The 26,676-nt window shown below is 42.7% G+C and overlaps 1 protein-coding gene across 3 annotated transcripts in view; it reads right to left on the bottom strand.

Moving 5' to 3' along the window:
- TRIT1 (tRNA isopentenyltransferase 1) overlaps nucleotides 1–26,676 on the bottom strand; it is a 153,107-nt gene that overhangs the window by 7,654 nt on the left and 118,777 nt on the right. For 2 of the 3 annotated variants that reach the window (XM_068124601.2, XM_068124602.2), the window contains exons 5-10: nucleotides 16,280–16,422; nucleotides 15,735–15,831; nucleotides 9,382–9,494; nucleotides 5,516–5,593; nucleotides 978–1,087; nucleotides 82–199 (exon numbers count right to left, since the gene is read on the bottom strand). In XM_068124601.2, coding sequence (XP_067980702.2) covers nucleotides 82–199; nucleotides 978–1,087; nucleotides 5,516–5,593; nucleotides 9,382–9,494; nucleotides 15,735–15,831; nucleotides 16,280–16,422 — 659 coding nt within the window. The remainder of the gene's footprint in view (nucleotides 1–81; nucleotides 200–977; nucleotides 1,088–5,515; nucleotides 5,594–9,381; nucleotides 9,495–15,734; nucleotides 15,832–16,279; nucleotides 16,423–26,676) is intronic. The other variant, XM_068124603.2, reaches the window with a different exon arrangement.

Raw genomic sequence — 26,676 nt, 5'->3', positions numbered from 1 at the left:
CAGGTTTGGAGGGGCGGGGGAAATGGACAGTTTTATTGACAACCCTCGATTTTAGAGCAGTTCGACCAGCAAAGTGCGTACCGTGCCACTGTATTTCCCCGATGATAATCCTGGAGCACAAGTCACATTTGAAACGCAGCCGTTTGCTGCCATGATCTTGAGGCTCCGGGTTTATTGCAGAGACCGCCGGTGTTTCCCCCTGTGAGGAGCGATACAGCACAGGTTACTCATTACATCGAGAAATATGCATTTCAACATAAAATGCAGGACAGGTTTGGTGACAAGGTTGAGGAGACTTGCTTGGAATATTCCTGATGCTGTCACCATAAAATAGGTCAACATCAAACGTACATTTATGGGGTTGAGTAATGCACCGAGCACTGACTGAGCCTATTGTACTTTATGCCTGATTAAAGCAAATTATCTTCTGCGTGTCTAAAATTAACACCAAACTTACTAAACCATGCCAAGACCTTGACCTTTAATAGTTTAAAAGCCAAGTGGAATGACTGAGACAAAGTAAATAAATACAATGCAAGGCCCAAATAGACCGCTCGACGAAACACGTTCGGTCGCACATTTCTGCACCATAATTGTGACAAGGTATAAACGCTGGTAATACGAATTTAAAGAGCCTTGTGAATGTAAATAATTGGAAAACATTTCAGGTGGCCTGGTCGAGTGTTTGGAAATGCCAGGTTTGGTGGTTCTGTCAATGTAAAAAAAAGGAGAGAAAAAAAGAAAAAAAAAAAAAAAGAAAAAAGAAAAAAAAAAGCATTTCCATGACCCGGATGGAGACGACAACAGTTGCGATCACAGAGTTCCTGGTTAAGGGACAGGCATCACTAATCTGGAGATTTAAATTGTTAACCAATCGCCTTGTATTCCTCACCCATTTCCACCCTTGGTCATGTTCTCTATTTGGAGCACTTATCAGCCTCGTGTGCCGTACCGACCGTCTCCCAAAGCGGACAAACCTGAAGGCAGCTCTCGACGATGCTTATGGCGGGCTCCAACACGGCTTTCTCCCACTGGGAAGGATCGGTGGCATCGAGGCCGAACACGGGTGGGAGGTTGCTCCGGGGGCCTGCGCACAAACGGCCTCGCATTGCGACGTGCAAACATGGAACCGTTCGGGGAACATGTACGCTTTGTGCAGGATCGCTCGATTCCTTGGAACCGAAAGAGTTAATGGGATTGTTCAACTGAAATGAAATTTAACTATCAGGTTCTCGATGCTGGTCACATCACATAATAATACTACCATCGGTCCTCCAGAATGCAGTGCTTTCATCAGAGGTGTGCCATAAGGAAAAAAAACGATAACCTTAACCCTACCATTGACGAGCAAGGAACTTGTACTGATGAACTTGACCGTCTTGCAAACTCTTCCAAGCTAAAGCAAAGTATAAACAAAATAAATAGTTTCACAAAACACGATAATGAGGATTAGAAATGGTGGTGCCAAGTCGTTTGGATGAACCGGTAGGTAGGGATGACTCCTCCATATAAAATGCCAAATGCTGCTGGGCCCAGCCCCAAAACACCGCAACTGACCACAAACGATCCCATGTGGTTAGAGTTTTACACCCACTGGAATTTACCCAAAGCCTGTCCAGTTCTGACCGGGTAATTCTGCTTGTACCTTCAACACTCTTGCAACGTTTTGCTCCAAATTACATGAGCCTCGACTCTTGTATACAAAAAAAAAAATATTTAAATTCCAAAAACGCTCCAGGTATCTGAAGAGGGTCGCTTAACAGTCGCATGCGCCGTCTGATTTGGGAAGGGTTATTGGAATGCTTTATTGACCGAACATTAAAATAACTGAAAAAAAGAAAGATGAGGGAGAGAGTTTACTTCCTGGTGGGGGAGCCGTGAAGCCAAGTGGACAATTGTGATTACAATTGATTATTTAATATGCTCGTATAATGAAGAGTTAAACCTCAATGTCCAAGTAGGCAGTGCTCTAGTTCAAGAAAAATATGAGAATGCCGTTTCAAAAGCAAGTGTTTACCACCTCAACAAGCAAAGCAAATGATTCCATAACAGGTCATTCAACCGAACAGCATATAGCAAGGTCGAACAAACCTCCAATGCCTCAAGTGGGGATTAGGGAAGGCACCAAGAGTTACGGTGCAACGAGCCATCCATTCCACCACCACGAGGGTCTGTCATGGTCATGTTCAGGCTTGCTGTGAAAAACGGAATCACTTCCGATACTTCGGGTCAAGTCCTTAGCTTGGCAATCAAAACTAGAACGGCACTCGGTCGAACTCAAACCTCCACCAAGTTGAACAATTTACATTTTGTATCTCGCCGATAGGTCGGATCTGGATTCGCACCTGAACCAAAATCGAATTGGCTTGTTCTCGTCATCCAACCAACTCAACCACCAAGTTTTGTCATAATCCACCCAGAACCTTTTGAGATATCGTGTTATTTATCGCTTTTTGGCCCCATCTCTCAATGGTATAGAATCCATTTTAAAAATAAATTCTCGGATCCGGATTTGGATCTTCACCAAAATCGAATCAATTCGTCCTCGTCACATACCCAACCCATCCACCAAATTTCGTCCGAATCTGTCCATAATTTTTTGAGATATGCTCACAGACAAGTAATCAATAAAAAAAAAATAACCACCTTTAAAGGCCATTTTTCCCCGCAAGCGGGGGTTGGCCTTTTTCGGGAACCGTGGTTGTTGTTGTTTTTCGGTTTCCCTTTTTGAAGCAATGTTTTACGGCCGGATGCCCTTCCTGACGCCAACCCTTTTTGCCGCCTTTAACGACAAACAGGGAATTACCAGTGAACTGGCCCTCAATTAGCCGACCTCGGAAGGATGACAGGCTGAGTCAACCCCCCTGGCGTTAATTCAGCGATCGACCGGGATTCGAACCCAGGATCCTAGGATCCTAAGCTGACACCCTAGCCGCTAGCCCAACACCAGACAAGTAATCAATAAAGTACCTAATTGATTCATCAAAAAAATAAAAATAACATTTTTGCCAAAGTACTTGCTCACCATTGTGCCCAAATTTCAGCTTCCTAGCTTAAAGTATGGATGAGATATCACCCGGACAAGCAAGAAAGAAAGAAAACAAACAAACAAACAGTGAAAACCGAGTACGCCCTTTTGGCGCGCGTCATCGCCGGGCTCCGAAGGCCTTCGGCACCCGGCGATGACGTCGTGAAGTGCCTGGTTATGGACTAGCGAGGGGCAGAGTACAATAATTTTATTACAGTAATACTCAAATAAATGTTTACACAATAAAATAATTACATGAAGTAGCACAAACCAAATGTACACATTTGTAACACGTGGGTGAGGGGGGAAGGCTATGGAGAGAGGGGAGTTGGGTTGAAGTGGGGATAGGACGAGGGGATGGGAGTGACGAGGAGGCAGAAACGTTTTTTTTTTTGTTTGTTTTTTTGTCCGTTGTGCAAACAATCATACGCAAGAACTAAGACATTCCGCTCACAGAGACATACAGGTAAAAATGGAACCTCCGTCCACCTTTGGTGGCAGAAGTAATCAACATTTGCTGTGTGTGTGTGTGTGTGTGTGTGTGTGTGTGTGTGTGTGTGTGTGTGTGTGTGTGTGTGTGTGTGTGTGTGTGTGTGTTTAATATATGCCAAAGATACCCAAATTAGTTGAGAGAAACAAATAATAAAAGACCACGTGCAAGGAAAAGATGGAAGGAATAGTAAAGTTGTTGGAAAGTGAGGGTGTATTAAATAAATAAATCAGCAGTGGCCTGAGGAGGGTGGAGAGATCGGCAATCTAACGGGACAAAGAGGGAGATATCAATAATGGAGGAAAAAGGCAATCACAGGAGATGTTTTGCAGGAATAAGGAAATGCACAGAATTAGGAAACATTTACATTTACAGTACATTGTCCTTAAAAACAGTACATTGTCCTTAAAGGTCACTCTACTCTGGACATGCTGCTTCTGCTGTCTCAACAATGGATGGAGGTCCTCAATGCCAAACAGGAAATCAGAGCTGTCTCCCTTGACATATCACGTGCCTTCGATATGGTCTGGCACCCCGCTCTGCTCACCAAACTCTCCTATGGTATCCATGGAAATCTCCATGCATGGCTTGCGGACTTCCTCTCTGGTCATAGTCAACGTGTGGCCCTGAATGGATTTCTCTCATCTCCCCTTCCCGTTCAGGCTGGAGTTCCCCAAGGCAGTGTGCTGGGCCCTGTGCTTTTTCTGGTCTTTATCAATGATCTCTCCGACTCTCTGGAAAATCCTCTGTATCTCTTTGCTGATGACTCCACTCTCTGCCGCTCCATTCCTCTTCCCTCAGATCGGCAGTCTGCAGCCTCCTCACTCTCCGAAGACCTGGACAAAATCACAGACTGGTCAAACATGTGGAACATGTCTTTCAATCCTGACAAATCTCACACTCTTACTATGTCTCTCCGAAAAGATCGACTGGACAACCCTCCCATCTACTTTCTCAACAATCCTCTCCAAGAAGTTCTGTCGCTCAAGCTTTTGGGTCTCACCATCTGCCATGATCTTTCTTGGGAAAACCACATTTCCAAGCTGGCCTCCAAAGCCAGTCGCCGACTGGGCATCCTCCGTCGTGCGAAGTCCTTCCTAGGCACACCTGAGCTCCTCACCACATACAAGGCTTTCATCCACAGCTCAATGGAATACTGTTCTCCCCTATGGGCTGGTGCTCCTGCCTCACACCTGGCTCGGCTTCACGCTGTTGAATCCAAAGCTTTCAGAATCATTGGAATCTCCCGCGATGAAGCTATCTCTGAGGGCCTTTCACTCACTCACCGCAGGCAGGTAGGTGGTCTTTCTGTCTTCTACCGACTCCTCTCCGGCCTTGCTCCCCCAGCTCTCTCTGTGCTCTGTCCCCCAAATATTCCTACAGGTCGCACAAGATCTGCCAGCCACCCTCTGATGGTTAAACTGCCGAAATCTCGGCTCTCTGCTCACCTTCACTCTTTCATTCCTCTTTTCTCCCGCCTCTGGAACAAACTCCCACACTCACTTCAATCACACTCCTCCCTCCAGGTCTTCAAAACAGCTGTTCACCACCATCTCTTATCTTCCCCCATCCAAAACCTTGATCTTTTCTACCCCCACTAATTCACCCCAGATCCACCTTGTTTGAAATTCCAACTTCTTTCCTGGAAGTCTTGGCAGTGTCCATATGTTTTATACCTCTCCCACCCCCCCCCCCCCCCCCTTCCCATGCCTCCCCCCCAAAGCCCTCTCCCTCCCACAGTTCTCTCGATGTCTCCATATCTCTCGGTCCCTGCTCTCAAATGTTGTGTTTGTGTCCTTCCCCCTCTCTCCCCATCTTGTCTACCGCTCCCGATGTTATTTGTTTTGTGTGTCTGTTTGTCTTTCTGTGTGATTAATGTTCGCTCTTTCACGAGCCTCGATCTTGTATACAAAAAAAAAAAAAAATTGAAAAGTCTGAAACAAATGTTGATCGAATAACAAGAAAGTATTTTAAATTTGATCCAGAATTGAGCATACGTTGTAAAAAGCGGTTCTTCACCCACTTGTACTGCTTGCGTGCATAACGTCGTGTGGCCAGCTTGAGGGCTTCGATCCCTGTTCGACACACGGAGACAGGGGATCGCGTGGTTAGCCATGAGGGAAGGGGCCAAAGAAAAAGCAGGGTAGATGCGGGGAAGGGGGAGGCGTGGATGCGGTTAACGTGAGCGGCATCGACACATTGAATGGCAGGCGACCATCGCATGAGCTTCATGGACGTGATGCAGGAAGAGTGGAGGGCACGCCTCGCCTAAGGGCGAAAACGCGGACGAGTTTCAACAAGCTACATTCAGCTTCAAACACTTTGGCATCATCGTGTCAAATTAAAGTTGCAGAAACATTCAGCACCACATGCTCAACCACAGTGAAAGACAAGACATTTTGAATGCCGGCAGCACAACATCCCATAAGCCTTCATGGATTTTTTACATCAAAGTATTCGCCACACAATGACCGAGGCCACCTGGCTGGATGCAGTCAGACATGTGCAAACACCTGTTAAATCGCTTCCTTAAAAAATAATGAAAACACAGCGAGATAAACCCTCTCTTGGACAAACTTTAAAGAGTGCACAGTCTGCAGAATCGGCACGTGCAGCAAACAAAGGGAATCTTGTTCCAGCAAAGGTTGGTGGCCAATTTGTGCTTGCACATGGATGAAAGCACAAGTGGTGAAATCACAGGTACAGTACCTCCAGAAAGTATTCACACGCCTTGACTTTTTCACATTTGATCGTGTCGCAGCTTGAATTTAAAATGGATTAAACTGAGAATCTTTTGGTCACCAATCTACACAAATACCCCATAATGACAAAGTTGAAACATGTTTCGAGAAATTTTTGCAAATTTATGCAAAATGAAACAAATAAATATCTAATTTACATGAGTATTCAGCCCCCTGAGTGAATAATTCATAGAAGCGCCTTTGCCAACGATGAGTTTTGATTCTGCTTGAGCATAGATTGAAGTCTGTGCTTTGGCTGGGCCACTCAAGGACTTTCACATTCTTGTTCTGAAGCCATTCCATTGTTGCTTTGCTGTATGCTTGGGGTCATTGTCCTGTTGGAATGTAAATCTTCTCTGCAGTTCAAGATCTTTGGCACTTTGAAGCAGGTTCTCCTCAAGGATTTGCCTGTACTTGGCTCTATTCATTGTTCCCTCTAACATTACAACTCTCCCAGTCAGTGCCACTGAAAAGCACCCCCATGGCATGATGCTGCCATCACCATCCTTCAGAGTGGGGATTGTGTTCGATGGGTGATGAGCTGTGCTCAGATTCCGCCAGATGTTGCGCTTTGTATTCAGACCAAAGAGTTCAATTTTCATCTCATCAGACCACATAATCTTTTGCCTCATGCTCTCAAACTTCCAGGTGCCTTTTTGCAAACTCCTGGCATCCTGTCATGTGCCTTTTTCTCAGGAGCAACTTTCATCTGGCCACTCTCCCATAAAGCCTAGATATGTGAATGGCTGCAGAGACTGTTGTCCTTCTGGTAGGTTTTCCCATCTAAACCAAGGAACTCTATAGTTCTGTCAGAGTGGTAATCGGATTCTTGGGCACCTCCCTGACAAAGGTCCTTCTTGCCCGGTTGCTCAGTTTGGTCAGACGCTCCAGGAAGAGTCTGGGTAGTTCCATTTTCTTTCCATTTCCTGATGATCAGGCTATAACACAACAAAATGTGAAAAAGTCAAGGGGTGTGAATCATTGTTGTAGTTGAGAGCACCTGGTCCGAGTCTAATCCAAGCTGTCAAAGTCAAATTCTGAGTCTGAGTACTTGGCATTCTGAGTCCAAGTCCTAGTCGTGATTTTTTTTTTTTGCGCTTTGGACCTGCCTCTGGTTACTAACGACTATGCCAACTTTAGTGGACGTGGAGCATAATCACATATTATAACTTTGTGACTGTTGTTCATTACACATCGTTACAACCAACTTCCGCATTCTTTTCAATCTCATTATTCCCTCCAGGTCTTCAAGACAGCTGCTCACCACTATCGCAGACCCTCCGTCCAACACCATGATTTTTTTCTACCCTCTATAAACCCACTCTCCCACCCTCACCCCAAGCCCTCTTTCTTCCAAAATTTCCACTTTTCCCTCCTGTATCGTCCTGTCCACCCCATGCATCCTTTCCTGCCCATCACCCCCTACTAATTCCCTCCTCCCCAATAGCCATTTTTGTCCAAGTCTCTCTCTATCTTGTCCTTCAACTCTGCCGTTGGTGTTCCCACTCCCCTCCCTACTGTTCCTTTTGCCTGTTCCATTCAGTGTTCTATCTCTTCCATGAGCCTTGACTCTGTAAACAAAAAAAATTCAAATGAAAGATCCTCAGTCTTCAGATGACCTTTGGAAGAACCAACTTTCTAACCAACTTCTAGCCAACAACCTTCTGAAGGACCAACTAGCGACAGAAATTCTTTCCAAAATTCTTACCATAACAGACAATTCCGAGTGAGCATGATCGATGAGTTGGATTCTCTATCTTTAAAAAAGATAATGAGCACACAGAAACATGACAAAGAAAAGCCAAGCATCAAATTTTGGACCAAATGAAGAGTAAAATGTATTTTTGCACTAAGAACAAGATTCTTAGTGCAAAGAAAACGACCACAGGTGAGAACTTTATCATTCAAGGAAACAAAGTTTTATGAAAACCAAGCATTTCTCAAAACCAAGGATGTCTGCACTATCAGATACTCAATCAACAAAGCCACAGGCCACCAAAGCACCTCGGGGCTAGATGCTGTGCCCGGACAGATGGCAGTCGATCGCACCGGCACAATATTTCAAACATATTGGCAAACTTCACTGAAAAATGGGAAGCGGCCCTCAGGTGAACAGGTGGGACGTGTTTTGCACGTGGCGGCTTGCTGGACGTGGTGGGAAAAAGCCTGGGTCCGTATTAATATACAAGGACAATAAATTTTTTGAACGAAATACTGACAGAGGTATTATAACTGTGTGGGAAAGAAGGTGAAGCAATGTATTTGGAGGTTAGCCCTTCAAAAGTGAAGTTTCAGACGTGAGCCCTTCGTCAAAGCTATTTCTTTGAGGAGAAGAAGAAGAAGAAGAAGAAGGTATCGCGTCTGAAATGTTGCTTCTTCATTCTCAAGGCCGTTAGCACACCTCTTTCACCCTTTGTTTGAGAAATCTCATTGAGCCCTTGAATGGTCTTTTTTAACAGTGATTCAAGGCTCATGGAAGAGTTGTGCACACATGGAAGAGTCACACGTTTCAACATAATTATTGAAAGTAATAGTCAGCGTAAGACAAGGACATTTATGAGACATTAAAAAACCCCAAAAAAAAACAACCTTTGGAGGCCATTTTTCCCCACAAAGCGGGGGTTGGCCTTTTTCGGGAACCATGGTGGTTGTTGTTTTTTGGTCCCCTTTTCGAAGCAATGTTTTACGGCCGGATGCCCTTCCTGCCGCCAACCCTTTTTGTCGCCTTTTACGACAAGCAGGGAATTACCAGTGAACTGGTACTCAATTAGCCGACCTCGGAAGGAATGACAGGCTGAGTCAATTTATGAGACATAATTGCATTATAAAAAATATTTAAAGAAGAATATGAGACCATGGATAATCAAATTATATGTGCACAGTATATGGATCCCAACACACATCCCACATCCTCGAATCCCAACATTGTGAGCCATGTGCTTAATGCTAAACAGGCCAATTACCGCATTGTTAAGCAGGTACAGGTTCTTGGAAGAGGTAAATGCTATTAAGAAAACAATATCTGGTCGGATGGGCCACAGGCATCGCCAAATGGTAAGGCATCGTATCCGCTTGGCAAGTGGTTACACGTATGGGCCGGCTGCACCGTGGACAAAACATGCCTTTTTGCAGAAGCTTTTCACTTTCTTGGATGGAGCAGTCCGACGGCCGATTCAGGTAATCGTGGAATTCCTTGAAGCCGATGGATTGGAAAATGCCTTGCTGGAAGTCATACCTGGGTGAGCAACGTTCGGTGCACAACAAACATTTGCATGATGGCCCGATGGGTTGAAAAATTGGGAAAAACCACACGATGTGGAAAACTCGATGGTTTCCTTTCATTATAATAAACATCAAGTACATCAAGAACAAACAACATTAAAGGAAATGTGTTAACAAGGAATCACAACTTTTCTTTTTAAAGAATATATACTTGCCCATTTTTTAGACCAATATAAATATTTAAAGTATTTAAAATAGTTAAGGAAACAAGTGACAGACAAAAAGACAACTACTCAGATGACTATCACTTTAACAGCCACAATTATTCACAGCTTCTTATGGGGTCGGGTGGGGAAGGTTTTATGGGGCAAGTCTTTCCTGAACCGGCTGCGCATGCCTGATGTTCGGTTGAAGGCGACGAGGGGAGGAATGTATAATTTGTTCAGAATGCCAATAAACCCTATTACCGATAACACGGTATTTTGAGACCAATTTGCAATTTGTTCAGGATCAAGGTGGTTATGGCACACTGCTATTATTTGCATGAACTTGCCCACTCTTCGTGAAAGACGCGGCCCATTTAACGTCCATCAACTAATGCAAGCAAACGGGCTTAACAACTATCCAAGGAACCGCACACCTTGTCAAAGAACGCTCCACCTGTGAGGCACAGGTCCGACAGCTTATAGTTGGGTCAGGCATCGAACCCAGGATCGACGGGTCAGAAGGTAGGTGTGCTACCTCTGAACCATCCTGCCAGACTACAAACGATGAGGAAATGCCCCAAAATGGTGAACACAGGAGCACGAGGATAGATCATCACAGAAATTAAAAGAAAATGTAACAAACAGGTCGTATAACGCACCTGTATTTTGGAAGTTAAGTGTTGTCGTACTGCTGTACAGGTAAACAATGTAGAATTGTGAAATATTGTTCCAAACGTCCCGTGTAACTCCCAGCATTTCGGCCAAGTTGCTGAGTTGCCATTTGGCCTTTTCAGTATCTATTCTGCTTCGACGACGTTCATATTCAGACCTTTCCATAGCAGAGTGCATTTCATAGATCTCTTTACGATATAGATGTAATGTTAACGAGTTTGCTTTGTGCTTCGGACCACCATCTCCTTAGAAGAATGGCCCTTGCCCAACAAGTTGGTCAATGAGAGAACGGTACGATGGATAAGAATCTGCCGGTCTTCGTCAGTGGTCAGGTTCACATCATTGTGTAGATAGATCAGTAATACCCTCAGGCTCTCATGCATTCCCAAACCTGAAATGGTCTTCATTGAAGCTCCACCATGCTTCACTGTGGATGCTGCACGAGGACTATAAAATCACATCCACGTAACTGGCAAAATCAAAGTGGCACCGATTGCTGCCAAACAACTTGAACTTCGATTCGTAGTTAAAGAACAAACATCTTCACAGCTTTGCTCATTCTGCTGTTCTGCTCAGTATGTCTGTGAGAGTCTATGATCATTTTACCTTTTGGCTCGGTTCCTCTTTTTTGAGCAGCTGCAGGTACTTTTTCAGGAAGACCAATGGAACCGCTGAATGATAGAAGGCAGTAACGTGATGAATCGAGTGAGGAAGAAGAACAGGCTATATATATATATAGTAAACACACAAATATTAATGGGAGTTGATGAGGTGCAGATTGACAGGGGGGCCAGCTAAGGTGTCTATGACCAGGTAAGGTGTGACAGGACTGTCAGAGCAGCAGGAGAGAGACAATGGAAAAGGTGATAGAAGGCTGTGAAGCTGCCGATATGTCCGTGGCATCTCCTGGCTGTCCGAGACGTCCGCCAGCAAAGAAAACTAGAGGTTCCAGGGAACCTGAACTCAACTGGTCTATATCAATATGGTTAGAATATGCATAACAGAACCACAAACTATATAGTTTATATGTGCTAAAGAAGTACAGTAACGTTGAAGGTATCTCATGTTTAAACAGGAAACTAGAAAAAATTGAGTTTTAAGTGAGGCATGAAAAGTAAAACTACAATTACTTTTCTCAGATTTCAGACTTGAATTTATTTAGAAAGACGATCAAACAATATACATGTATGGTATTGAATCAAGATATGTTGAATATTTCAATAGATGTTACGTACTGTCTACACCCCAAGTTTCAGCCTTCCAGCTACATTAGGAAGTACCAGATTGAAAAAAATTGATATTTCAATATGGCCACCCTGCCACGCCCATTTTTGGGCGTGCAACGCCCAAATGCAATCCCAAACTAGTTTATGTCTAAGAAGCTGCATAACAAGTTTCATCAAATTTTATCAATATTTGTGACTTTTAGAGCGTAGACGTCGAATTGTTTACAGACGACAGACAGACAGACAGACGACAGACACTGGGTGTCGACAAAAACTCAGCTGGACATAGTCCAGTTGAGTTAATAAATAAATAAGGGTGTAGTATAGGTACCAACCTAGATGTTGCAGTGCACACCTGCATGTCACCAAGCTCATCAATAGTCCTCATGCCCATCCCATGGGAAGTTTAATCTTCCAGATCTCATGTGATCGGCTGATCACCGGAGAGGGTTCAAGGGGAGGTACTTGTGGTCATGCTCAATAATGTGACAGAGAAGGGGGAAGGAAGGGAGCAGGAGGTGGTAAATGTTGGGGTTTTTTTTTTCATAGCACTCACTGCATGTAAACGCAGAGTTGTCACTTGGTTCCTGAAAACCCCCACTCGTTGATACAGTATTGGAATACCTTTCAGGTGTCGTGAATCAAAGTTCCCCCTTTCTCCACTTACTACCCATTTCTCACTGTACTCAGTATAACTTTCATTCTTTGTTTGAGAAGTAGGCCATGACTTTGGGCTTCCTCAAAATAAAAATTTGCATATTTCTGTTGAGGCTACCTTGTGTACAGGTACATCCTGGTGTTAAAGGTAACATCCAGATCTGTATTTACAGGAATATATTTGGGAATGTCTGAACTCCAATGCCATCTGACAAACAACCAATTCTCAGAACAACGTTTTGAAGAGAATTCAGCTTTCCACCTTCATCACCATTAACATTTCCCATGACACGCAAACCCTCGGATGGTGGTATACTGCTTGCATGAATATATCTCCTGGGCTGCCCACATAGCAAGGCTGGCCTCCAAAGCTAACTGCAGATCGGGTATCCTCCATCGATCCCAGTCTTTGCTTGGAAAATCAGAGCCACTGACAACCTGCAATGCCTTTGTCGGTAGCTCAAGGGAGCAATGCTCTCTGCTATGGGCTGGCGCTCCAGCATCACATCCGTCTCTCCTGCAATCTGTGGAATCTAAAGCTCTCACCATTGTTGGAATCTCTAACAATGACATCAAATTACAAGGTCTGTTGCTTTCATATCACAGACAGGCCAATGGTCTCTGTTTTCTACCATCGATTCTCCAATATTGCTCCGTCTACTCTGTCCTCTAACCCTTCCCAGCACCTCCAGGATGCAAGCATTCTTCCAGTAATTCCCTTCTGATGAAACTTCGAAAATCCAGGCTGACGACGCACCTTAACCCTTTTATTCCTTGCTTCTCCAGTCGATGGAACCACCTTGCACAGTCTGTTCTGTTTCACTCTTCCCTTCAGGGCTTCATGCAAGCAGTAACAGCTATCTTACGTCATCCCCCATCCTTATCCATGATCTTTGTTACCCCTATAAACCCCAACCTAACCTAACCCCCTTATAGTGCTGCAAACAAGACCCACAAAAATCATAGAGTGCAACTGGCGATACCAAAAGCTGTCAAATATATATATATTTGTGATCAGTCGGGTCCAAGGAGTGAAAATGCATGACGTCACCCTGGCATACGAATAAATCATTACTAATTTGCATAAATCCAAGATTGACCCCGATTTAACTGGGTTTTCACTATTTTGCCCATAATTCTGCTTCTAATCAACATTTTTGAGTGACTTGAAAGACTGGAATGTTTTATTATCGATGAACAATACATGTACACAAGTCTGGAACACAAAAGCAGTACGCCTCATTTACATTTAAATCCAATATGGCTGCCAATTTGACCTATTTTAGACTATTTCGGCCATAATAATTATTATTATTTTTTTTGTATACAGAATCGAGGCTGGTGAAAGAGCTAACATTTATTTCACAAACAAATCAAGCAGACAAACAAAATATATAAAAGGAGGGAGCGGTAGACAAGATGGGGAGAGAAGGGGAAGCACACAAACACAACATTTGAGAGCAGGGACATCGGGAGATGTGTGGGAGGGAGAGGGCTTGGGGGGAGGAGGCGTGGGAAGGGGGGGGGGGGGGAGGTGGGAGAAGTATAAAACACAAGGACTTCCAGGAAAGAAGTTGGTATTTCCAAAAAGTGGTTCTGGGGTGAATTAGTGGGGGTAGAAAAGATCAAGGTTTTGGATGGGGGAAGATAAGAGATGGTGGTGAACAGCTGTTTTAAAGACCTGGAGGGAGGGGAGGGATTGAAGAGAGTGAGGGAGTTTGTTCCAGAGGCGGGAGAAAAGAGGAATGAAGGAGTGAAGGTGAGCAGAGAGCCGAGATTTCGGCAGTTTAACCATAAGAGGCTGAGTTAAAGTGATAAAGAGTTATACTGACAAGCTGAGGTGCCTGGGAAATGTTATTGATGTAGTCAGTGTAACAATATCACGTGCAATGTTTAAGCAACGCGTGACCTGTACTTCTTCATACTCTGGTAAGTCTCCAGCTTCACGGCAAAATTTTGGCCTTGTGGGCCAGACTAATGCCTCAAGAAGAAAGGGTCAAGGAAACTCTTTTCTACTTCAACGGTCATCTCATCAGCAGAATGGTATTCCATCCTCAAGTTTTTCAGTGGTCTCGATTCTCCCCATTCAGACAATTGCCCTCCATATTTGACGCATGTTAATCCGGCCCCCTTGCTCCATTACGGACTTTTTGATTGACTTTTTTTGCAGCAATCCCTTTATTGCATTTCTCGATCACGATGGAGAAAACTAAACGAAGGGCAATGATTAACCTGATGCACAAAGCCTCGGAATGACAAAGACAATTTGTGAAAATGCATGGTGCACAAGAAAAATGAAGTGTTCAACTGTGGCTGACGATCTCTCCTGGGCCACATTGAGGAAGTAGAACCACGGCGTGCAGAGGAAAAACACAAACCAGAACAAAAGGTCAAGCGCTGCAAAGAACAACTACCAAGTGCTTTAACTCCCACCTTTTTATTAATATTCTGCTGCAAAGGTAAACGTTATTTCCCACACCACACTATTTTCCTTCCCTTGATGACCAAGTCCCCATGTCGCTTCCTCATACCTAACCCTGCCTTTCCCCTCTCTCTCTCTCCTGGGGCCCTTTCACAGACATCCTGCCAACCACTTGCCCTTATCGAGTCAGCCTCGCCACCCCCTGAACCAACCACATAGTTCAGGGCTGTACCACCCCAAAATCGTGTCCCACCGGGCTTGTGCGGCCGGATTTGGTTCAAACATTCATTTCCTCAAACATAAAAACGAAAGCCAAAAGAACAACCTGTATTATCACCAAGTTCCTATAGCCAGCCATTGTGAAATTTTTCATTCACAAAACTTGACACAATTCTGCATGGACCTGCGGTTTCAAAATGCACAAGTCAGCACACAATTCAGTAATCAGTAACCACAGACATGCAGGTAAAGGAAACCAGGTCTCAAAAGTCGCTTTGCCAAAGTCATTCCAAAACCAATTCGGTTATTCACAAAGAGGTATAAACTAAGAAAGAACTCAAAGAAAACTAGAATTCAAGCATCCGTGCTCACTTACTCACTCATGTTTTTGGCATGGTTTGTGGAGGAGGGGAGGAAGGGGGGCGGGGTGGAGTAGGCAAGTGAAGAGAGTAAAATGTTACGAAGACGTTCTTGTATGTTTACAGATACTTGGAACAAGAAACAGATGGGGAAAATTTAACTGCACTGAAAAGTAAAAAAATAATGAAATAAATGAATATTTTAACGTCACGGTACGTTTGGTTGTTGTCACAGATGGAAAGTGTAATTGGGTAAAATGACTGAGGGGAGTAGTTAAAAAAAGGTGATGGTAGAAGGCGAAATATAAAAAACCTATTTTAAAGTACAAGTCATCGGTGTTAGTACGTGTCCATCAGTGTTAGGTGAGCACCATGTATCACTCTTGGTACATTTACACATGTTCTTGTTCTACACAAACCTGATGTCCAATGCAACACTCCTAGAGTCTCATTACACATCGAACAGGAAGACTCCTGAAGGCCGGAACTTACATTGCCCGGACGTAGCGTCGATGAAACGACTGCAGCTCCTCCACGAGACCTTCCGCAAGCATCTGATCAACACGCTCATCCAGGCGATGGTCTAATGCTGTACAAGTCAAAAACGGGTAATACAGCATCAAGAAGCATCAAATTGATACAAAACAATTATCACGAGAGGTGGATATTGGTAGATTCCCAACGGAAAATAAAGTTGATACGACAACTATGAAAGGCAAACCATTGCTCGATATCGAGAAACATGGTGAGGGCAACAGTCAGCAGATATGGCAATCCTATCGACAAGTACATTGCATACATGCCGTACAGGTGATTTAAAAGGTTTGAGGATGAGGAAGGATGAAGACGACGAACAATGACGACGACAACAGACAGCGACAAAGATGAGAGATAGGACAGAGATCACAGCCTTTGACGAAGAGTACAAAATAACAAAATTTATGAATAATAACATACAGGGGTCAAGAGTGTGAGCACTGACACGTGATTGGGCACATGCAGGTCAGAGAGACAGGCAAGTTGCCAGTTAGCCTCACCTTCCTGGTTGGCGTAAAGCCACAGAACACAGGCGTCAGGGTAGCGGAGTGGCCCGCTCAGAGGACCACCACCCGGCTGTTCATGCTGCCTTCGGAGGAGGGAACTCCAAGGTACGCCAACTTGCTCATACACCTGCAAACCCCTGGATGGGATCGACGTGAGAAACATGAATAAACTTGCAGTTGCAAATTTCTGCAGGAATGGCATCACCAAGTTGGGATTTGAAAAGGCATACATCATTATTCATTCAGTTCCTTGTGAGGGAAAACATCAAACGCTAAAATTCACAGGAGAGTGTATGCACAATTTGACGACGTACGTCTTTTATGTAGTCATGTGTAAATGGTGGAGCGTTTCACTTTGACTGCAAATTGTTTTTTTTGAGCGATGTTGAGTATTCTTATATGCACCTAAAGTGCTGTCAACCAATGATCACCCAGCAGAAAAGCAAAATGATGGGCGACACTTCCATATTTCATACGAATCAGCCTTGAAAACTCGGTTCAAAACTGAAAATTCGTACAAAACCATTAATTAAACAAATTGCTCGTCCCTTTATTTGGGTAGTGTATAGGTAACAGACCGCTGCCTCAATCGCTCCTGAAAACAATAAAAATAACTCGGTTACATACATGAAGCAAAAAACATGCCTTCTGGTTAAGTGCACATGAAACACATCATGCTTATATAGCTCAGATAATTCCAATTGCACTGGGCCATGGCCTGACACCAGATGCCCGAGGCCTATGCGCTTTCACAAAGTGGCAGACGTGATATTTTTTCTTTTCATGTTGCAATTGTGTGTTGAGTCAGACGAGTCATACAATCAATGGGGCAAAGGCAGTCCAACCACACATCAAAAACAAATATCGACATTATATATATATATATATATATATATATATATATATATATATATATATATATATATATATATATATATATATATATTGATTGATTGATAGATAGATAATCCCCTTACATTGATAGATATACATACATACATATATATATATATATATATATATATACATACATATATATATATATACATACATATATATATATATATATACATACATATATATATATATACATACATACATATTAGGGTGGTGCTCAAAATAAATTTTTTAAAATATTTACTGGGACATGGCTTTATGTTGTTCCTTTTGTTCCAAAATGAAAAGACACCAAATATGAAAGCAATCTGATTTTATTTAGGGGTGCCACATCATCCTTCAAACTAAAGGTGTCTACAAAACTTTTCTATATATGGATCGAAAGCAAAACCAGAAGTTTGTTTTATGAAAATCCACCCTCCACTCACTTTCTTTGTATTCTAGCAAACACAAGTTACAATAGCTGCACAAATAGCACTATATTGCTATGAAAACTCAAATTCAATGATAACAATCCAAATGTTCAGTTCATAAAATGAAGAGACACCATATCACATAATATTAAAAAACCCAAATATAATGAGAAATGTAACTCCTATTTCTGGGCCTGTTTCACCACTGTTGCCTTCCTGGCATCGGGGTACATCTTCCTGTGAGCAGCAACAACTTGGAGCAGAGCTTGCTTTTGCTCTTCATCCTTTGTAAGGAGCTTATTGTAGTCTTGTATCAATGCGACACCCCTTTCTGCCCTGTCGTTCACCACGACTAAGCCACTGGCGGCTTTCTTTGCTTCCTGAAAGCTGGTTTCTTGCTCCCATGAACCAGGATCCTTATCCATCCAATCAGTTGGGGTCCCTAGGATGCTGAAGAAATGCGTGGTGTGTTTTGTTATGAGGCCAGCGATTGACAGGGCGGTTCCTCGTTTGATAGCTGGTCTCCTTGGAGAGGGGTTTTCACCGTCATTTTTCAATGCTTCAATCATATTGATCTTGCTTTCTTTGTCAATTCTGGTGTCAAAGAATGCAAATGCCACTAGTACTGGGCTCATGTACCACGTGTGGCGGCCAAGTGCCTTCAAGGCTGCCTGAGCCATCTTCTGATTGTTTTGTTCAAACTTTTCCAACTTCTTGAAGAGGTTAATGTCATTCAGGGAAGCCTCAATAGCTTGTGGAGCCCGAAACCAAGCCTGTACATACACAAGGCAGACAAAAATGTTGAAGGCTCGGAGTTCTCTCGCCTCTCGAAGTGTCAAGTGGAACTCTGACCGAAACATGAACACCTGTAGTGAATATAGTGCTTTTGCCATCCATCTGGCTCTGTGCATTGCTCCTGGAGCCATGATCCGGATTCCACGAGGTGGGATTCCTCCCATGTAGATGACAGTCAGTTCTAGGAGTTCACGATAATCATCTCGTGGCTGCTGATCTTTCAAACACACAAGAGCAAATTCCAGAGCTTCATCCATCATGTCATTGTTCTGTGCAAACTCAGCTGCCGTATCAGGATCTGTGAATCCATTTTTTGGTTGGTGATGGGCAATGGACGGCCACTCCGCCTGAAACCGCTTAAAAAGCTGGATGTCAGGGCCTGATGAAGGACCGAAAAGAGTGGTGAAAACATCTCCCAGAATGATTTCGTGCGCATGATGGCGGCAAGCCAAATGAATTAGTTCAGTCTGTAGCTTCTTTTCAATGAGGACAGCAGCCCCTCCACGAACACCTGAATTGCTGGCCGTTGTGTCAAAAGACAAAGCCTTCACCTTGCCCACAAGGTTCCAGCTCTTCAGTGTGTCCACTACAGCGGTTGCCATAGCTTCTCCTCCCCCGTCAGGTAACTTGGGAACATTCAACAGCTGCTCCATTCCATGGTACTGGTTGGACACAAGGATTGGAAGACGATCCACCTTCACATGCACAAAATCTCCAGTGACATCGGGAAGAAGCTTTCCATCCCAATGGACCACTAAAGGACCCTGCACATTATGATGAAATGCTTCTTTTATTTCGTCCATGGTTTTGCATCGATGCATCATGCGATTCCGCCGCACTGTCCATCGGTTCAGTGCCAGCTCTGCAGGATCCCATCCTACTGCTCTACAAATGGATGCCAAGTTGTGGACAGCCATTCGGTCACTTGTTTTCGTACGATCCAAAGAAGCTGCGACTTCAGGAGTGACAATGTTGATAGGCCTTCTTTTCTTGGGACGAGATATCCCACCATCAGATGATGAAGAACCAGCCTGTGCCGTGGTCTCAGAGTCAGAGTCTGAGTCTGTGACTTCCATAGCAGTAGCACCCTTCATGACCATTTCCTGTCTCTTATTTTCCTTCTCTGCCTTAGTCTTCTCCTTTTCTTCCCTTTCTTTCTTTCGCTTCGTTTTTGCTTCCAACACAGTGTCTACAGATCCCATTGAAGCCTTCCTCTCTGAGAATTGATCGTGAAGAAACTTCCTGTCCTCGGGGTTGGTGATTATGGCCTCCGAATCTGCATGCCTAAGATCAAACATCTTCTCCAAGGAGGCCTTGAAGGATGCTTCCTTTTTCTCTTGGGTCGCACCACCCCGCTTGGCACCTTTTTGGAGGCTCCTCCATTCTTCATATAGCCTCTCCAAACGATGGATGCAGTGCTGCTTCGTCGTTGTAGGTAGGTGAGCTTTTTCCCAGAACTTCACAACCTCTTCAATGGTGAGGGTTGCACTCTCCCGGGCAGTGCGATTCTCCTTCTTCAGGTGATGGAAAAACAGGACAAGAGATTGATGCAGTCGGGAGCTTGGCACCTTTGATGGTATCTCCAGAAGTGGACCCAATGAGATACACATTATCCTGAGCCCGAGTTTTCAATGAAACACTGGTACTAGCACATGCCATATCTGCAAAATACGCAAGAATGTGGGTAAAATCCTGTTAATTCTTACTCCACAGGGTCACTCTCTACAAAAGAGCCACAGTCAATAAGTTAGGCCTACATATTACACACTAAAAAAGCGTACCCCTGACCCCGGGAACCTGTACAAAACATGCATGAAAATTGCCCAGATAGTGATCATAGGAAGTCTCAAAACTGTATGTATAATATATTGTATATAACTATATATATAATGTATAATGTGTATTTATGTATATTTATTATTTCATGTATATTTTATGTATAAATTTAATGTATATTTAATAATAATGTATATATATTGTATAACTATATATTTATTTATTATATTTAAATTTTAATATATTATATTTATTTTTAATATATTATTTAATGTATTATATTTGTCTATATTTGTATAATTGTCTATCGTATAATTGTATATATAATGTATAATATCTATATTATAATAGCCGTAGATGATTCTGTCTGTCTGTCTGTCTATCTGTTGGGTGTCTGTCCGGGGTGTGGCTTACTCGGTTTGCAGAGTAGCTCCACCCATAGCTCCACCCATTCTGGGAGTGGCTATAAACAAATATAATATATATTATTATTATTTAATGTATATTTACTATATATTTATTTTTAATATTATATTTAATGTATATATATAATTATGTATTTATTTTGTGTATATACAGCCCAAAAAATGGGAATTCCTATTTTTGCATGGGGGAAAATTCATCACTGATGTGGCACCCCTAAATATTATTGGATTCCATTCAAATTTGGTGTGGTTTCCTTTGACACCAAAAGGAACAAACATAGACCATGTCCCGGAGAAAATCTGCATTTTGATTTTTTGAAGCCCACCCTAATACATATATATATATATATATACATACATACATATATATATATATATATATACATACATACATATATATACATACATACATATATATACATACATACATATATATATATATATATATATATACATACACATACATACATATATATACATACATACATATATATACATACATACATATATATACATACATACATATATATATATATATATATATATACATACATACATATATATATATATATATATATATATACATACATACATATATATATATATATATATATATATATATATATATATATATATATATATATATACACATACATATATATACATACATACATATACATACATACATATACATACAGTCACGTGAAAAAGTAAGTACACCCCATGTAAAGTTTTGACTTTTTCAACATATTTCAACATACAGCTATTTGATCTTCATTTCAACAATATTGATAGATAAAGGTGATATAATATAACAAATATCATGAAACATTTATATTTTGTAGTCCATTGTATAATTTAAAGAAACATAAATGCAAATTTCGCATGTGGAAAAAGTAAGTACACCCATACATTTATCACTACTTCAAATACCTAAAATTAGAATCGGGTGCACCAGCTCAGGTGTAGAACTTCGTCAGAGAGGATCTTGGAGGAACCTGTCTTATTTAAACCTCACACATTTAGTTTGGTTTGCTCTTTGTTGTTGAAGTGTGCGGCATCACCATGCCTAGATCAAAAGAGCTCTCTGAGGCCTTCAGAAAGAAGGTTATAGATGCCTACGAGTCTGGGAATGGATTTTAAAAGATCTCCAAACAATTTGAAATAAATCTTTCGACTGTCCAGAAGATCATCTACAAGTGGAGAAGATTCCAAACAACTGCCAACTTGTTCAGGCCAGGCCGCTCCAGCAAGTTCAGCCCGAGAGCAGACCGCAAGATGCTGAAAAAAGTCTCGAGGAACCCCAGAATGTCATCACGGGACCTACAGGTAGCTCTTGCCACTGTTGATGTCAAAGTGCACGAGTCTACCATTAGAAAGAGGCTGCACAAATTTGATCTACATGGGAGGTGTGCCAGGAGGAAACCTTTGCTGTCCAGAAAGAACATCAGGGAAAGACGAAAGTTTGCCAATGAACACCTAAGCAAAGACCAGCACTTCTGGAACAATGTGCTCTGGACAGATGAGTCAAAGGTAGAGCTATTTGGCCACAGTACCAGAAGACATGTTTGGCGAAAACCAAAGACAGCATTTGACCACAAGAACCTGATACCAACTGTAAAGCATGGTGGTGGAAATATTATGGTTTGGGGGCAGCTTTGCTGCATCAGGGCCTGGGCAGCACATCATCATGGAATCCACTATAAATTCTTCATTGTACCAGTGTGCTTGAGGATAATGTGAGGCCATCTGTTGAAAAGTTGAAGTTCAACCGAAGGTGGACCTTGCAACATGACAATGACCCTAAACATACCAGTAAATCCACCAAGGAATGGCTGAAAAGAAAGAAATGGAGGGTTGTGGAATGGCCAAGTCAAAGCCCGGATCTAAATCCCATCGAGATATTGTGGGGGGATTTGAAACGAGCTGCGCATGCAAGAAACCCCTCAAACATCGCACAGCTGAAAGAATTCTGCATGGAGGAGTGGGCAAAAATTTCTCCCAGTCGATGTCAGAGACTGGTAGACAGTTATAAGAAACGCCTACTTGAGGTTGTTTCTGCCAAAGGGGGCAATGCCACCTATTAGAGCCAAGGGTGTACTTACTTTTACCACACGCGAAATTTGCATTTATGTTTATTTAAATTATACAATGGACTACAAAATGTAAATGTTTCATGATATTTGTTATATTATATCACCTTTATCTATCAATATTGTTGAAATGAAGATCAAATTGCTGTATGTTGAAATATGTTGAAAAAGTCAAAACTTTACATGGGGTGTACTTACTTTTTCACGTGACTGTATATACATATATATATATATACATATATGTATATATATTGTCGCGTGATTCCCCTCGGTTAATACCGGAAAATCACAGATAGCATTCGAGCTTACTTGAGGCGTTCGGGTCAATGGCGTTTTTCTATGCAAGCGAGGGAGGTAGAAAGAAAAGAAGAAGAAGCGGGAATTTACCTGATGGCCCGCGCACAATCTTCAACCCTGCAAATAATTAAACTCACACGAACCCGGGGTTTAGAATACAAGGGAAAATAATAAAGGTTTATTCGCAATAACTATCGGGACTGGAAAAGAATGCGCCGTGGTAAATAAATGTTCTACTTTGGGACATCCCCACACCAGACCTAAACAACAGGACAAATGGGAAGGATAATAAAATAAATCGTTGTGATTGTGTGATGCGTCTTATCTGTCGATGTGATGTCTGGAATCGTCAGGTCCGTTCAGGCTCATCGTTCAGGCCCCAAGCGTGCAGTCCGGGCACGGCTCCGATCCCCGGGAACTGCTCGGCCGTTGGCGCGACCAGGCCTCGATGATACCTCTCGCTCGCGAGGTCCCGTGCGTGAGTAACCAGGGAGGATAATTGTCGGCGCTCCACCGTTCGTCGTCGGCCAACGAGCAAGGGTCCAAAGTAAAGAGAAGGCAAGAAGGGAAGAGAAAGGTGGAGGCGAAGATAGGCAGAGGCGAAGGGGCAAAGAGAGATGAAGGAAGAGCGAAAATGTCTGTCTCTGCTCACTTTTATCAGGCGTCCTCTGACGTCACTGGCGCTTCCCTTCTTCCACGTCTTTTGCGCCCTCCTCCCTGATTGGCCGAGCACTTCGCGCCTTTGGTGTCACGTCATCGGTGGTGGCCAATCAGTGTCGCATGTCCTTCATCTTCCTTCCTCTCCAATCGGTGCTCTGGTTCTTGCTCACCCCTCCCCCTGGCCAGTCACGAGCCTTCCTGGGCATGGTTCCCGGCCTGCCTGTGCGATGTCTGTCTTCATGCCGGCATTGTGCGCGGCCGCTTCCTGTTTGTTCTTCCGGTCAGTCATTGTGAGGGGGGAGTATTTATTAATGTGTGCCCTAACAAGGAACTAATGTATGTGATGTGTTGCCATAAGGGACACAGGTATGACCACAGAGGGGACGACATACAATGGAATTCTATCTTTATGTCCTAATTCTAGTTGACAAGCCCCGCCCCCTCGTGGCGGGGACACATAACCAACTTATCCGACATACGGGCTAGACAGAAATTACAGGTGAGGATTCCCTATCTCGACAGCTGGAGCATAATACATATGCAGATCTACTTGGATCTATTTATGCCCTACCCAAAATTCTTAACAATATCTATATATATATAAAAGAAAGTTTTTGTTTGTTTGTTTGTCTGCACGCGCTAATCTCCTGAACGGTGAAAGATAGGAGGAAACCTCTGAAACAAAAAATGTCGGGACGGGCCCCGGGAAGGTTATAGGCTAGGTGGTGAGGCCGGTCGAGACCGCCTCGGCCGGGCTGAGCCCATTTCGCAATAAATCTTCTTCTCCTTTCAAAATTCTCTTCAAGTACAACTTATGCACTTAATAGGAATATTTGACAGATTGCAACACATGCTTTCAAAATTCTCTCTTGCGGGGCCCGACAGAAGAAAGAACAAGGCATCGTTGAGCACTAACTGATACTGGGCTCGCGTCAGATCTATGTACAGAAGATTAAATTCATTCAAAAAGAACCCGGGCAACGCCTTGCTTTAACTTAGGATAATTACTGTGCATGATATGCCCTGTTGTCATGATTTACACCAATCATAAGACATTTCATTTGAACAAAATTATTTGTAGTATTGGTGATATTACATTTTTATAAGCAATATGAGCTGAAGATTTAAGTTAAGTTGCAAAAAAAATAATTTTTTTCCAACAAATTCAAAATAAACCCCTTCGGACATATGTCCACAAAACAGGGGTAGGTGCAGACTGGAAGTTTGGTACGATTTCATAAGGTTTGAGTGAGTCGTTCAGTGATGTGACAGACACTGCACTGTATGTATTAAAAATACCCCAGCACCACGTAACCGCTACGTTAAAATTTCTTCACCTCCACATAATTTAAAACGATTTTTTTTTTTTTTTTGGATACAAGATCGAGGCTCGTGAAAGAGCAAACATTAATCACACAAAAAGACAAACCGACACACAAAACACAAAAAACAAGGGGAGCGGCAGACAAAATGGGGAGAGAGGGGGAAGGACACAAACAACATTTGAGAGCAGGGACATCGGGAGGACTTGGGGGGAGGTGGGAAAGGAATAAAACATATGAACACTGCAAGGACTCTGGGGTGAATTACCGGGGGTAGAAAAGATCAAGGTTTTCGATGGGGGAAGATAAGAGATCGTGGTGAACAGCTGTTTTAAAGACCTGGAGGGAGGAGTGGGATTGAAGGGAGTGGGGGAGTTTGTTCCAGAGGCGGGAGAAAAGGGGAATGAAAGAGTGAAGGTGAGCAGAGAGCCTAGACTTTGGCAGTTTAACCATAAGAGGGTTGCAGGCAGATCTTGTGCGACCTGAAGGAATATTGGGGGGACAGAGCACAGAGAGAGCTGGGGGAGCAAGGCCGGAGAGGGTCTGTAATTGCTGTACAATTCAAAACACCTCACTACATGTTGCTATAGAGCTCGGCTTGTTTTAAAGAGAGTAAGTATGTGAGTTGCTCTGTTGTCATGAATTAGATCAATCACAATACCAACAATTATTTTGTACGAATGCATTTGTAATTAGTACAACAACAACAACAACAACATGCATTTTAAGGCCATGTTCCCTGCAAGAGCGGGGGTTAGCCTTGCGGTCCCCATGACAATCTTCTCCATTTTGCCCTATTTTCTGCATCTCCCCTTGTTAACCCCCTTGCCCGCATGTCTTCTTCCACCGTCTTTAGCCAAGTCTTTCTCGGTCTTCCCCGTCCTCTACTTCCTTCTACATTTATTTCCATCACTCTTCTCAACCAGTCACTTTCATCCTTCCTCAACACATGACCAAACCATCTCAACCTGTTCCTTTTCACAGCATCAATCACAGGCTCTATTCCCATCATCTTTTGCAATTCATCATTTGTCTTCCTCTCTCTCAGCGACACTCCGCATTTGTAATTAGTATTATTACATTTTTATAAGCAAATGAAGTTGAAGATTTAAGTTGAAAACTTTTTTTTTTTCTGAAACAATTGCCAATATATATATATATTTTAAACAATTTCGAAATAAAACCCCTGACGACATTGACATGGGAGATTTCAGATGCAACAATGACAACAATGAACATTGACATGGGAGATTGATGTGCAGACCGGAAGTTTTGTATGATTTCAGAGGTTCGAGGGAGGAGATCAGTGGTAGGACAACATGACAACACTGAGACTGCACAGATATATATATATATATATATATATATATATATATATATATATATACAGTGGTACCTCGGCTTACGAGTTTAATCCGTTCCGTGACGGAGCTCGTAAGCCAAATCGCTCGTAAGTCAAAGCAAATTTTCCCATTCAAATGCATTGAAATGCTATTAATCCGTTCCAGCCTCAAAAAAAAAACACCAATTTTTTTTGTTAGGTGCTTTTAAATAACAAAAATGTACTTTATAAATAACAAATAATGTATAAACAAGCACGACCTCGTATATACTGTACATAATACAAGAGAATGTAAAGAAATAAACTGGTTTTATTAAGCAGAGGAGAAGAGCATGCCAGGTGAGGTGTGCGTGTTGTCGACTTGGCGAGGC

Source organism: Myxine glutinosa, chromosome 8 (genome assembly GCF_964187855.1).
Source record: "Myxine glutinosa chromosome 8, kmMyxGlut1.1, whole genome shotgun sequence".
Taxonomy (NCBI): Eukaryota; Metazoa; Chordata; class Myxini; order Myxiniformes; family Myxinidae; genus Myxine; species Myxine glutinosa.
The sequence above is the reverse complement of the archived record's forward strand: the minus strand, read 5'-3'. Positions and strand labels throughout refer to the sequence as shown.